General features: G+C 37.6%; 1 protein-coding gene across 2 annotated transcripts in view; it reads right to left on the minus strand.

Annotated features, from left to right (window-relative positions):
* LOC136858818 (probable cytochrome P450 304a1) overlaps positions 1 to 14769 on the minus strand; it is a 365722-nt gene that overhangs the window by 110332 nt on the left and 240621 nt on the right. For both annotated transcript variants that reach the window (XM_068230565.1, XM_068230566.1), the window contains exon 6: positions 12785 to 12899. In XM_068230565.1, the coding sequence (XP_068086666.1) occupies positions 12785 to 12899 (115 nt within the window). The remainder of the gene's footprint in view (positions 1 to 12784; positions 12900 to 14769) is intronic.

Below are 14769 nucleotides of genomic sequence, written 5' to 3' on the forward strand. Positions count from 1 at the left end.
ATGATCCAAAAATGTATTTTTCTATGTTATTAAAATTACCTATATACATGAAATAACATGACGTGTTGACTGATTCATCATCACCGGGACAAAACTATTGGACACACAGAAAATAAATTTTGGGAATACATTTATATTACATTGTAGGTGCTCATTAAGGAAGGATTCTTGGAAATTCTGTCAGTAAGGGGGTGAATTGTTTAAATGAGTATTTCTATATCTCAAAAATTTAACAGTTTACCAGATGTAAAAATTGGTATTTGAAATCTCCTTTAAAAATAAAGGAATAAATGTATTTTTTTTTTTTCAGAAAATCTCCTTAAGGACGGGGGTGTATGAAAAAAAGGTAAAAAAGGGGTTGAATACCTTTTATGATGATACTTATATCACAAAATCTGAAGATGTTACCATCATAAAAATTGGTTTCTGGTATCTCCTTTAAAAATATGTTTTTTTTGTTTTTGAGAAATCCACTTAAGGGGAAGTGTTAAAGGGGGTGAATTTTAAAATAACATATCTGCAGTATATCAAAAACTTTACATGTTCTAGATGTGAAAATTGGTAATTTCAACCTCTTTTAAACCTCTTTTGCTTTTGGAAAAAGCACTTAAGGGGGGGAGAAATGACTGAAAAAGGGGTTGAATTGAAGCGATGTGCTGAATAGGGGTCTAACTACCAAAATCTCTAATAGAGTTAATTGCGAAAAACGCCATCTTGGACTGGAATTAGATCGGTTTTTCCTGCAAGACAGAGGTTCTCCACCCTCTAGCATAGCAACAAGTTCCGAATTCTTCCACATGACGCCACTGTGCAGGAATATCCATACAGATCCTTATTCCGATAAAACCTCCCTTTCAGAAAAAATGTTGGTTAGATCCCTTGTCGGCACATCGTTTCAATTATTTTTATTAGAAACTGAAGATGTTACAGGCGTGAAAATTTGTATTTGGGTCTCCTTCAAAATAAAGACACATCTATTTTTTTTGTTTTTGTTTTTGTTTTTGGAAAATTCACTTAAGGGGTGTTGTAAAAAGGACTGAAAAAGGGGTTGAATTATTTTTATGAGGATACTTGGATACTTATATCTAGGGCTCAGATTTGAGCATATTAGCATATTTTTTTCCTGAATAGTACACATTGAAAGAAGCCTTGCGGTGGTATTTTCATCTCTCTGGGACCAACAGAATTTAAATTTATCAAGCATATAAATGCACAAAACCGCGGTTTTCAGAATAGAAGCGTATAAATGCATATTCTTATGGTTTTCGTCTAGATAGTTTGTTTTCCTTCGAATTACCCCCCCCCCGAATTCGGGCCCTGACCATCCTTAAGGTTCTAAAACAGAAATAATTATTGAAAAGCCTATCTGGTGCGAGTAATAGAACCGCAGGTTAAAGACCTTTAGTGAGGTCATTCACACACCCTAATTGGCCTCTGCTGGATTAGAGTGCAACTCGTCAGATAAGCGATGGAAGCTCCAAGCATCCTTTCACTTTGAAATGTAAGGTATTTTAGTGGTGTGCCTATTTTGGGAACCAGTATTGTTTAGGTGGCTATTCCCATGATGTGGTGGAAGATCCGATCCGGTCAAGTCAAGTTTCAAGTTTCTGAATTCTACTCTCAGTTCTCAGTTCGTAATCGTATCCGTATGTACCTATCGAGTTCTTGTGATTTCTAAGTACGTGATGCCTAAAGTTAAGGAATCTCTGAGTGTTTTACTCCGAAGATGTGCAAAGGAAGACCCTGACTCGTCTTCTACTGACGGGAAAATTCTTTTCTGCAAAATGTGCGAAAAAGAGGTAAGTTCTTATTGACATTTTCACATCTACGTTCTTAAAGATATTACTGGTCAAACGGTTGAAATTTCAAGTAAGACGTATGTGCAGCATACGGTGCCTACCTACTAGGTAAATAAAGAGAAGTCTAAGAATTCGGAGTTAGACCCGTTAGATCCTCAGATTTTACATTTCCGAGATGGAAATTGATGTTTGGATTTGCTGGTTTTTCATGGGATTGTTGAGAGAGTGCTTGTATTTCTACTGCAATATTTGAAAATAATTTTGTAGTCCACAATGCTTTATTTTTGTTCATTCAATGTATTTTTTCTCGCTTATGCATACCTACCTATTTATTTCCAAATCAAGATTTCGAAGGGTTTTCAATTTTCCCAACATAAAGCCACAAGTGGGCACTCAGCAAAAGCTGAAGAATTTTAAAAAAGGAAATCGAAAAAACAAGCGCTGATACAACCTTTGTTCAATCACCAACAGCACTCAGACAAGTTCTCTTCCAGAGTTTGTAGGGCGTTTTTAAGCGCCAACATACTCCTCAACATAAAAGTAATTGAGAAGTCTCCACCTTATCAATACATTAATTTATTTACTAAAGTAGTAAATTCAGTCAGTACCGGTTTCGATCCCTAAGGGATCATCCTCAGCTGACACACAAAAAGATTTATATAATTACAAAAACATCACATATGGGAGATTGTACCTTCATTGATAGTCCAATTGAATCAGACATTGAAAGATTGTTTGTTGATATATTAGTGGATTATCTATTGGCTTAAAAATACCATTGTGTGAGGTATATAACTTTGTTGTGTTCAAGTTATTGAACATCAAGTGGATTTTACACTTGTTCACATTAATTATAAAACTCAGATAAAGTTTACACTTATATACACTAGTGTTTGTAATTGCTGTACAGGCTTAAAAATCTATAGTATTGAGGCATATTGTTTCATTGTGTCTAATCTAAAAACACCAAGTAAGTTTTTACATTTCTTGCATTAATTCTGGGACATTACATTTTTGTAAAACTAGTCTAATGGACCAGGAGTTAAAAATACTTATTAAAATAGAAAGGATTCTGAATTTAAAATTCCTTGTTGTATGATATATGTTGCCTCATGTGCCTATTTTTAACGTAAAATGGGTTTACACTTGTTTACATTAGTATTATACAATACCGGTATGTATCAACATTATCGTCTTATAGTGTACAACATAAAAAGTTTTGATCCGACATAGCAAGCCGGTTAAAAATGTTTGTAAACCAGGTGAAATAGTAACAAATGGAAGGGTACAATTCCTTATTCTAGTTTTCACTGTTTACATTACTACACTGCACTGGTGAATTAGTAAGTATATTGTAAGTTGAAGCTTATGTTGCTTTATCATTAGTTGCGATTTTCATGGATTGTTGCTAGTGATGAAGTTATCTTGCTTTGTAAATATCATTGAAGAGTTAGTTACATATGCCGTCGCTGAGTCAAATGGTGACTGTTATAATTTGAGTTGCGTTTGGTGTGCCGTGCATCTTGAATGAAGTTTAAATTGAGAATATACGTTTATAGTGGTGATAGCATGGAGGCTTCTTATATGTTGTAGAATGTATGTATCTGCAAATAGAAATAGTGTAAGAGATAGTGTATGATAAACTGTGGAAGGTGAGTTGTGTGTTGAATTACTTACGTAGACTGCTTGTGCTATGTGCTCTGTGCGGCTGCCTGTAGAGATCTGTTTCGTGTTATCCTGGGACTGTAGTTAGCGGCGGCAGAGGGGAGGTTTGGAGGGATGGGAGGAGTGCTTGTAAGAGGAGCGGAGTTGGAGTAGAGGGAATCCTTAGGCGGTTCATTTGTATGTGTAGGTCGTTGTTTGTTAATTCTTTTTAAATAATCATTTGTTAGGAGGGGAATGACTGCATTGAACAAGATATTATTTTTATCTGTGGTTTCATTTAGATTGAAATTTGGGTTGATGTGTTGATCTAGATTTATGTAGAGTTCTTCTAGTATGCTGAGTAAGGGGCTCTTCGGATTGGTGTTGAGAATTTGCATGTCATTGTTGATATTTGTGAATCTATGTTTTTGGTCATTAATATGTTGTCCCATTGCTGAAAAATGTCTATGTTTGACTGCATTTATGTGTTCATTGTATCGTATTTGAAAGTTTCTCCCGGTATGTCCTATGTAGCTGGCTCTGCAGTCATTGCATTTCAGGTGGTAGACACCTGAGTGGTGATATTTATGTATATTATTGACTGCTTTGGAATTGTATAATATGTTAGTATTGCTGCATGTGGTTTTGTATGCTATTTTCAAACCTTGTTTTTTGAAAATATTAGTTACAGAATGTATGTGGTTGTTATTATAGGTAAATAATACATAGTCTTTCTTGTCTTTAGCAGTTCTGGGTGTTAACTTGGTTTTTGATTGGTTTTTTATTTTGTTAATGATTCGGTTTATCATTTCTCTTTTATATCCATTTTGTTTTGCTATTTCATGTATTAGATTCAATTCTTTGTTTAAATCCTTTTTTGTGAGTGGAATATTGTATGCTCTATATATCATGCTATAGTATGCGGCTTTTTTGTGGGTGTGTGGGTGGGTAGAATATATTTTTATTGTGTTGAATGTGTGGGTAGATTTCCTGTATATTTTATATGTTAAATAGTTGTTATGTCTAGTTATGGATATATCTAAGTAATTTATAGTGTTGTTATTTTCGGTTTCCATAGTGAATTTTATGTGGGGATCTATTTTATTTAGTTGTTCTAGGATTTGATTTTCATTGGTATGCCTATTGTCTATTATTACAAATACAGCGTCGACAAATCTGCACCAAAAGGGGATGTTGTCTAGTTTTCGAATTTCTAGATGTTCCAGGTGGTCCATGTGTATTTCAGCTAATATGCCACCAGTGAATAAGATGTGTAGTGGTAGTGCGTCTTATATCCATCTGTTAAGAAGAACTGCGCTTCGTTTGTGGTTTCCAGAGGGTATTTGTGATTTTATTTTGGGTGCTGAGTTTATGCTAGTGTTATCTAGTGAGTCCACGTTCATTTAATAGTGTTCTAGGGTCATATTTATTATCAGTTTTGTGCCCTAAATATCTGCCATCTTGTTCACTGCTACAATAGTTCCACAGATATCACTACTTAGATGGAAACTCGCTATATCTATTTTAAACTTTTTGCCCTAACTGGCACCCATTTTGTCTCGTCTGCCATCACTACCATGGAGACCACAAAGAAGATGTGCACTCTACTCTCTTTTCACGTGGTTGCCTAGGACACAGAGCCTGCCCATTTTGACAGCCATCTTAAGAAGGGCACATTTTGATACGACGTGTAGCGTCCAATCCAGAGTGGGCGGCTACACCCAGCGTCTGTTCTCCATGTTAGGAGCGGCTGTATTTATATAGGGGAAAGCAACAGGAAACCACCCCAGTGACAATATTCCCAGGAAGTTACTATGGAGAGAAAGAATGAATCAAAGGCCCCTAGTCCCGGGCAGCCCTTTAGTGGGCAAGGGGTGCTAAGAATCCCCCAGTTTAACTTAATTAAAAATCAACTACGTATAGCTACATGGAACATTAGAAGTTTATATGCAGCTAGAAAGCTGGACAATATGATTCAAGAAGCCAGGCGATTGAAAATGAACATCTTAGGAATCAGTGAGCTACACTGGCCAGGTTCTGGATTGTGTCGCCATGAACATGGCACACTCTACTACTCTGGCAGGGACCTGCAAGACCGCAATCACTGGAATGGAGTAGGTGTGTTCGTTTCGGCGAACTATGTCAGATATGTCAAAAACTTCATACCAATCTCTGACCGTATAATGCTGTTACAGATGCAGAGTCAGCCCTTTAATGTAAGCATTATACAAGTATATGTTCCAACAGTGGACACAAAACATGACTGACGTTGATGAGTTCTATGAAATGCTGAATAAGGTGTGTAAAGAACTCAACAGCACTGACATAATAATAATATCAGGAGATTTCAATGCCAAAATTGGGCAAGGTAGAAGGTCTGACTTAGTAAGAGAATATGGATTGGGTTCAACTAACCAAAGAGGTGACAGACTATTCCAATTCTGCCAAGAGCAAGATCTAGTTGTTTGTAACACTTGGTTCAAACTTCATAAACGGCGCCTCTACACATGGATTTCACCACTAGAAAAGGAAACAGGAAGACCAATCAGGAATCAGATTGATTATATTCTGCCTAACAAAAGATTTAGAGATATTGTTAAACGAGCAACAACGTATCCTGGAGCAGATATTGGGTCCGACCATGTGCCATTAGTGGCAGATATCAGATTGAAATTGAAAACCACCACATCAAAGCAAGTGTCTAACAAGTTTGATGTTACCAAATTGCAAGATAGTACAATTAAAAAAGCAGTAATACAAGACCTGAACAACAAAATGCAAACCAACAATAGCAACAACAATGACAACAGTACAGAATATCAATGGAAAATATTACATGATACACTGTTAAAAGTCTGTAAGGATCATCTTACACCAACAAGGCAAAAGAAGCAGAGATGGATGACTGATGAAATACTTGATCTAATAGAACAGAGAAGACAGGAAAATGGCTGAGAAGACAGCTACCGGCAGACACAAAGGGAGATTAAGAAGGAAATCAGATTAGCCAAGGAAAGATGGATGACAATAAACTGTGAAGAAATAGAAGAACTAAATAAAGACCATGATAGTTTCAAGTTATACAAGAAAGTAAAAGAGATAGCTGAGCTGTACAGAAAACAGACGCCAATAACTCTCCTTGATGACACCAGCAAACCCATCCTAGATGAACAAAAAGTCATACAGACCTGTACAGAATACATAAACAAATTGTTCAGTGATGACAGAGGTGAAATTGTATACTTACACAATGCGAAAGGTCCAAAAATAACAAAAGAAGCAGTATTACATTCCCTCACAATATCACCTAATGGTAAAGCAGTAGGTCCAGACCAGATACCAGCCGAGGTTCTAAAACTAATAACTGAAGAGAATGTTGACCAAATTGGTAAACTTTTCAATACAATTTATGATACTGCAATAATCCCAGAGGACTGGTTGCAATCGACATTCATCGCAATACCTAAAAAGTCTCATCCAAAGAAATGCAGTGACTACCATCTCATAAGTCTGATGAGTCATATGCTAAAAGCATTCTTACGTATAATACACGCACACATTAGAACAAAGTGCGAAATAGACTTGGATGACAACCACATGGGTTTCAGAAATGCCTTTGGCACACGAGAAGCCTTATTCAGCGTCAATGTCCTGCTCCAAAAATGCCGCCAACTACACAAAGATGTATTTGCATGTTTCATTGACTATGAGAAAGCTTTTGATAGAGTGAAAGATGAAAAATTGATAGAGATTCTCCAACGAAAACATCTTGATCGAAAAGACATATGCATCATACAGAATCACTACTGGGGCCAACAAGCAACAGTCAAAATCAACCAAACCAAAACATCAGATGTGAAAATCAGAAGAGAGGTACGCCAAGGTTGTATTCTCTCGCTGCTCCTTTTTAATATGTATTCTGACATCATTTTTAAAGAAGCTTTGCATGATGTTGAACTGGGGGTGAAAGTAAATGGTGTTTTGATCAATAATATTAGATATGCAGATGACACTCTGATTCTGTGCAACACTATAGAAGGCCTTCAAGAACTCCTGAACAGAATCCATGTCAGAGGTTTACAGTATGGTCTCAATATAAATGTAGAAAAAACTAAGTTAATGGTATTTAGCAGAAATAGTAATGCAAATGTCACCTTGTCATTAAACAACCGTAAAATAGAACAAGTCCACCAGTTCAAGTACCTTGGCAGCACAATAACAGAGAGTATGGATCCAGATAAGGAAATCAGATGCAGAATTGAGAACGCTAGAGCTGCATTTCGCAGGATGAGCTCTTTGTTCTGTAATAATCATCTAAATCTGAAGCTCAGACAGAGATTAATGAAGTGCTACATCTGGTCAGTACTGTTATATGGAGCAGAAACATGGACCTTAAAAGCCGCAAGTATCAAACGACTTGCCGCCTTTGAAATGTGGTTGCACAGAAGAATGCTTAGAATACCCTGGACAGATATGATAACAAACGATGAAGTCCTAAGGAGAGCTAGGACAAAGCAAGAACTAATAACAGCTATAAAAGTTCGCAAAACAGCTTACCTAGGCCACATATTAAGAGGAAACAAATATGGCATCATAAAACTCATTCTCCAAGGTAAAATAGAGGGCAAACGGCGAGTTGGCAGACCAGAGATAACATGGTTACACAACATCAAACAGTGGACCGGTATTGAGATAACTGAGAGACTCTTCCGACTAGCAGAAGACAGAAAAACTTTCTCCAGAGTAATCACCGACGTCTGGGCAACCGGATATGGCACTTGAAGAAGAAGATGCCTGACATTCGTGATCCCATGGGCAATCCTTTTTGATGATATATAGTATTGGACTATCAATGAAGGTACAATCTCCCATATGTGATGTTTTTGTAATTATATAAATCTTTTTGTGTGTCAGCTGAGGATGATCCCTTAGGGATTGAAACCGGTACTGACAGAATTGACTACTTAATAAATAAATTAATGTATTGATAAGGTGGAGACTTCTCAATTACTTTTATGTTGTAGTATCTATCAATATGGACATGAAACTAATAGATTATAACATACCCCTCTACAAGGTCGAACATGCTGAGATTAGAGCTCTCTTCAAGGACTTTGCAGGAAGAGAGTTGTCACATGAGTCGACCCTACGTAAAAATTACGTTTCTTCAGAGTATTGAAAAGGTACGAATTCATGCACGATTGCCGTATTCTGCATTCTCGTTTAAACAATTTAGAAGTAATTTTAACGTGGATCTGGCTCTGTCGTAATGAAGGTAATCTCTCGATAATACCTTCATTTCACAAAGAATATTCATTCAGGTACTTTCTTCACCAGGTTCTATGCATTCAGGGACGACATCAGGAGCCACCCAATTTGGTCATGTATCGACGAGATCACAGACAGTTGTGGAAGATACATGGCTAACGTTATTGTTGGAAAACTCAGTCCCAGTGAACTGGGGAAGGGCCACCTAATTCTGTGCAGGGAGCTAGATGTGACAAACCATGGTACCATAGTGCGAACAGTGCAAGCAGCTCTGCATAAGTATATTTTTGTTAGTTTATTTTTCAAGTGTTGTGCCAAAGAAGAATAAGTACAGTCTGGCTATAATTTCAATGCATTCTACGTATGCTCATTGAAGACTCTGATAGTTACATATCTCTTATAGTCGTACGACATGTCAGAATCCCATTAACTGAACGGTTCACCCTTCATTTTATGCATTCCAGTTTCAGCTTTGCTGTGGCCAACCTTTTCAGATGAGGAGGTAAACAAAGTACTCGCATTGGTGACTGATGCTGCTCCATACATGATTAAGGCTGGGAAGAGCCTCAAGCTTCTCTACCTGAAAATGTTACATGTTACTAGTCTTGCCCATGCAATGCACAGAGTTGCTGAGGAGCTGCGCAAAATAATGGTCCAGCATCAACAGCGTCGTTCTTTAGCGAAGAAAATTTTCTTCGAGGCTCCTTCTGACATCCGTGCCTTCAAAACGATGCATCCAGAGATCCCTTTACCTCCCGAGCCCATATTGACGCGATGGAGAACTTGAATCTTGGCTGCCTTGTCTTACACTGAAAATCATAGGGCAATTGAAGAGGTAAGACTAGTTGATATGTTTAAAACCTTCTCATTTTTGAGGTTTTCTCTATCATTCTTTTCATATCTTTTATCTTTACTCCATCATACAGCACCTAATTTTGTAATTTTCTCAGTTATTCTCCTCAGCTAGTGTTTTTTCCTTTATATTTTTTCCAGGTGATCAATACGTTTGATGAGGCAAACAGCAAGTACATCGCGAAAGCTAAGGCTGCTTTTAAAATGAAGGGCTTGATGCCATCCTTGACTTTCATAAAAGCCTATATGAGCGTCATTCCTGAGGCCATCCTAAAGTTGGAATCGCAAGGGATGGAGTTGGTTGAAGTGGTCGCTACAATACAAGGAGTCATCCAAGAATTCGAATCGTGGCCTGGAGAGACTGGGAAAACCGTGAAACAAAAATTGGAGTTCATGCTGGCTCGAAATCCCGGTTGGAGTGCAGGGTTGGACTTGGAGAGGATGCTGCGTGGCGAGTCTGAACCTTCAGAGGATTTTCCGAACTACTCTGCACAAGAAGCAGCATCATTCAAGCATTTACCTCTCGTGTCAGTTGACGTCGAAAGATCATTCTCATCACTGAAACTTTTATTGACTGATTTAAGAAAATCATTCGAAACTGAAAACATACAAAAAATTCTTGTTATACAGAACAATGCAGATCTACTTCATTGACTCGCCTAATTCTGAACATCTTGTAAATGAACTTTTAAACTGTAACTTTTATAAGAAAACTTCTCATATATATACTTGAAAATTGAATGCGAGTATATCGCAGTGTATCATACATACAATTAGAAAATAAAGCTCGTATATAAAGATATGTTATTGGTTTTATCATTTCACTTTCCCTTCTATAGTTTTTAACAGTGTTTTTTGAGCATATTCTGCGTATTTAATCACATATAATGTTTTTTTCAAGCATATCTATGGAGCATATAATGGGTTTTTCGAGCATATCTATTGAGCACATAACACATGGTTTTCTAGCATATCTGGAGATTTTATCAAGCATATTGATCCGAGCCCTACTTATATCTCATCAACTGAAGATGTTACAGACTTGAACATTTCTATTTGGAATCTTCTTTAAAAATAAACACATATTTTTTTTTTGTTTTTTGAAAGTCCACTTGGGAGGGGGGGATGAAATGAAGTGAAGAAAGAGTTGAATTCTTTTTATGATGATGCTTATATATCAAAATACTAAAAATGTTACAGATATGGAAATTTGTATTTTGAATCTCCTATTAAAAGTAAAGAAACATGCATTCTTTTATTTTTGTAATATCCACTTGGGGGGGAGGGGGGGAATGAATTGAAAAATGAGTTGAATTCTTTGTATGAAGATACTTATATCTCAAAAACTAAAGATGTTACAGACATGAAAATTGGTATTTGAAATCTCCTTAAAAAATTAAAAAACACATATTTTGTGGGGGGGTCCAACTTAAGGGGGATGGTGGTGAAAAGGGAGAAGAATTCCTTTTATGGGGATACAAATAAGAAGTGCTCTTAAAATTGTACACCCATAAGGAGTTTTGAATGGGGGTGAGGATTGGTGATAAAAATACGCATTTACATGGAACTGTTTGAGCTACAAAGTTAAAATTTCAAATGACATCCTAGGTGTTAAATAACAGAAGGTTTGAAACAACAAAAAAGGAAATGAAATGGCATATGGCTTTTAGTGCCAGGAGTGTCCGAGGACATGTTTGGCTCGCCAGGTGCAGATCTTTTGATTTGACGCCCGTAGGCGACCTGTGCGTCGTGATGAGGATACAATGATGATGAAGACAACACATACACCCAGCCCCCACACCAGCAAAATTAACCAATGATGGTTAAAATTTCCGACCCTGCCAGGAAGTGAACCTGGGACCCCTGTGACCAAAAGCCAGCACGCTAACCATTTACCCATGGAGCCAGATGGTTTGAAACAAATTTAACCACACAGAAAGTTAAATGGGATTTAAGATCCAAAAACAATTAGATTTATTCCTTCCTCCAAAACTGTTTAATGTAGGTACTGGTGCTAAGACAAAATTCCAAATAACACCAGTAAAAGTGTCAGCTGCTATGTGTTTGCTTTTCAGATATGCAGTAAATAGTGTATCAGGAAAATCCACCAAATAATTTTAGATGGCCAACAGGCTGAATATCTCTCATTCCACAGTGAACATGACCACCTGTAATCATCTTGGGCTGTGGTACATTCATATGGCTTGTGTATACCACCCTCCTCTGCTATACATTGCTAACTGCAGAAAATCTCATGGTGGGGTAAAAATGAAAAACTGTAGTCACAGTGGATTAAAGGTGCATTTTTCTGACTGCCAGTGGTTACATTCAGTCAATTACATACCGTAACACCGATGCCAAGGTGCACAGAAACTTCGTTGGCCACTGCCAAGTCACTTGTATAAGGGACTTCATAATTGTCACTGGATAGGATAATGCATGGAATTTATTGATGAAACATGTGAAGATGAGTGCTGTCAACTTTCAAGTATCCATTACAGCCCCCATCTACCATACATACATTCCTCGTTTGTATGGAGTGGACACTCATAGGTATGCATTCACATAGACAAAACATTAAGCCATACTGCCAGAACATCCTTTTGCTTTTATCAGGAGATGGAACAGGAATAAATGTTAACACATTTTAGGAATTTCTAGAGAAGAGCTCTATTGTTACGCCTATAGATTTCTGTGTATTTGGACTCTTGAAACAAGGTTTGAAACATCACTGTCCATGCAACTTCCCTGGTCTTTGGAAATCCTGTGAGAAATGGGATAGGATTCCGAGGGTCATTTTCCAATCCAGTTTACTTCAATGGCAACTGTTATGTCGGGTGATAGGCTGGTGGTCTGATAGAATACAACCAGTGGCAGTGATAAGGGTATTTCATGAGGTAGGTACTCTTTTAAATCATTTGTATATATCCTGAATAACCTTCATTATTTGAATAAATCAATGATAATGAATGAGATTTCCCTCCAGCATCTGATAATGACCCCGGGTTCAATTTTCAAGGTAGTGATTTATCTTTTGACCCAGAAAATGATTCTCAAGTTAGTGGATCCTCTGTTTTCAAAGTTGAGAGTAAAGATAATCTTAGTTGAAATCATAATGATAATGATAACAATGAGTTCTGATGCTCTGCTGATGTGAGGTCTACCAGTATAAACTTTACAGTATATTTAAGTGAAAAATTAGTTGGTAACTGATTACTTACCATTAAATATTTCAGGGTATGTATCTGCTTCATACTTCATCTTTTTAAGGTATACATCAATGAAGTCTCTCATATGGTCCTCTTTGAATGTAGCCTTATGTTCTGATATACTTTTCTGTGAACAAAGTAATTGCAACATTATATCCTCTTTGATTTCCTTTTACCAAAGAATTATACTCTTACAATGAATATTAATTTAATATTGCAAGTAATCATGGTAAGATGCACTTTTTAACACAGATATTTGTTCTCAAAAACAAACAGATGACCCAGAAGCTGAATCAAGAAATGTGTTCTGTTTTCTACTATCACATATGCATTTGTACACATTTTTTAAAACTGCATTGTTGAATATTAACCCTTTCACTCTGGTGTACGGTGGCGTGACCCTCAGGACATGAGCAGCGAGTGGCTCACCGAGCCCGCTGTATGGGATACTTGTCTCGCTCCATTCTCAAGTTCGCATATGGCTCGCAATGTGTGGAGAGGACAGGAAGAGGTTAAATTTATTTTATTTCATTTTTAATGCAGAACTCCACCAGCAGCCACCTTCTGAGAAAAGTATCTATTAGTCTCCTCGCATAGAAGAGTTATGATGCTCGTGTTAAAAACAGTTGAAACTTAATATGCTAGCATTGTCCACTAAACTTTTCATCCCAGAATTAGCTGCAGCGAAATTATGTTTCTTCGGATTTAGGTTCTTCTTTCTCCAATTTAGTTTTCTGCTCAGTGGTTCAGGCACCTTGCCTTGACCCTCACTCTCTTCATCTTCAGTCGAATCGTCGAAGTAGGCCGATTCTTTAGACGATGAAGTGGTAACTGAAGTAGAAAACGTGCCTGAAGTGGAAGGTATGATTGAAGTCATTCCGTCACCAGAATCAGATAATAAATCACTATCATCATCATCTTCTTCAACGTCACTATCTGACATGAGGCTAAGAGCTTCCTCCACAGTATATCTTCCCTCCATCATCAGGCCTTTCACAATTGAAAAGTGATTGGAAGTTAAATAGAGAAGCACAAGCATGTCAGCACAGGGGAACAACTATACGCAAAGTGAGTAGCATAACGGACACATTGCTTTTGTCTTCGAACTGGTTACTCCCATCATCTGGTGATCATAGCCATAACTATAGACTCCCATGTCAGCCACGAGAGACCTCCAAGGCTGAACTTCCCCAGTAGTCTATCGTATCGAAATGGAAAACAGCCGAAAGACATGCGACTTCTACAGCAGTCGACCGGCTATGAGCTACAGCTCCAGCACGACTGCTACAGCAGTTCACCGGGTGCACGGCACAGCTCCCTCCTGACTGCTAAAGCAGTTGGCCGGAGTGAAAGGGTTAAGTACAATACAGGTAGAAACTGTTTACCCATCAGTTCATGTGTTGCCAATCTGCTTGATGAAACTGATATTATTCATTAGGTGACTCTGCTGACTCTCAGTTTTCTTGCAGTAATGTGAACTGTATATTATATTATTGATGCTGTTCATTCAGCTGTGCTCAGAGTGTAAGCCAGGGCTGTCCAACGATTTCATCATGGCTATGGAGGCACGGACACTATTTGATTATGATGATGATGATGATGATGATGATGATAATGATGATATAGAAACATGTAAGCTAATCATAATCATCGATTTTCGCTCCAGCAAGCCGGGTGCGGATGTTTACAAGCCTCTTTCAGTTCGTCCTGTCCATCCACAGCTGTGGGCTAATATTGACTGAAATGAAAAAATGAAAAATGAAAACCCACAGCTTGTTTCCAGTCATTCGACCGGGTCAGGAATGGAATGAATGAAGCACCCTTCTAGCGGCGAGGATAGGAATTGTGCCGGCTGCCGAAGCATGTTGCACTCCTCTGGGGCAATGATTAATGAATGACAGATGAAATGAAATTATATTAGAGAGTGTCGCTGGAATGAAATATGACAGTATAAGTAAAAACTGAGGTGAAAATTAAATTCTTCAGTGAATATAAAT

This window comes from Anabrus simplex, chromosome 1 (genome assembly GCF_040414725.1).
Source record: "Anabrus simplex isolate iqAnaSimp1 chromosome 1, ASM4041472v1, whole genome shotgun sequence".
Classification (NCBI taxonomy): Eukaryota; Metazoa; Arthropoda; class Insecta; order Orthoptera; family Tettigoniidae; genus Anabrus; species Anabrus simplex.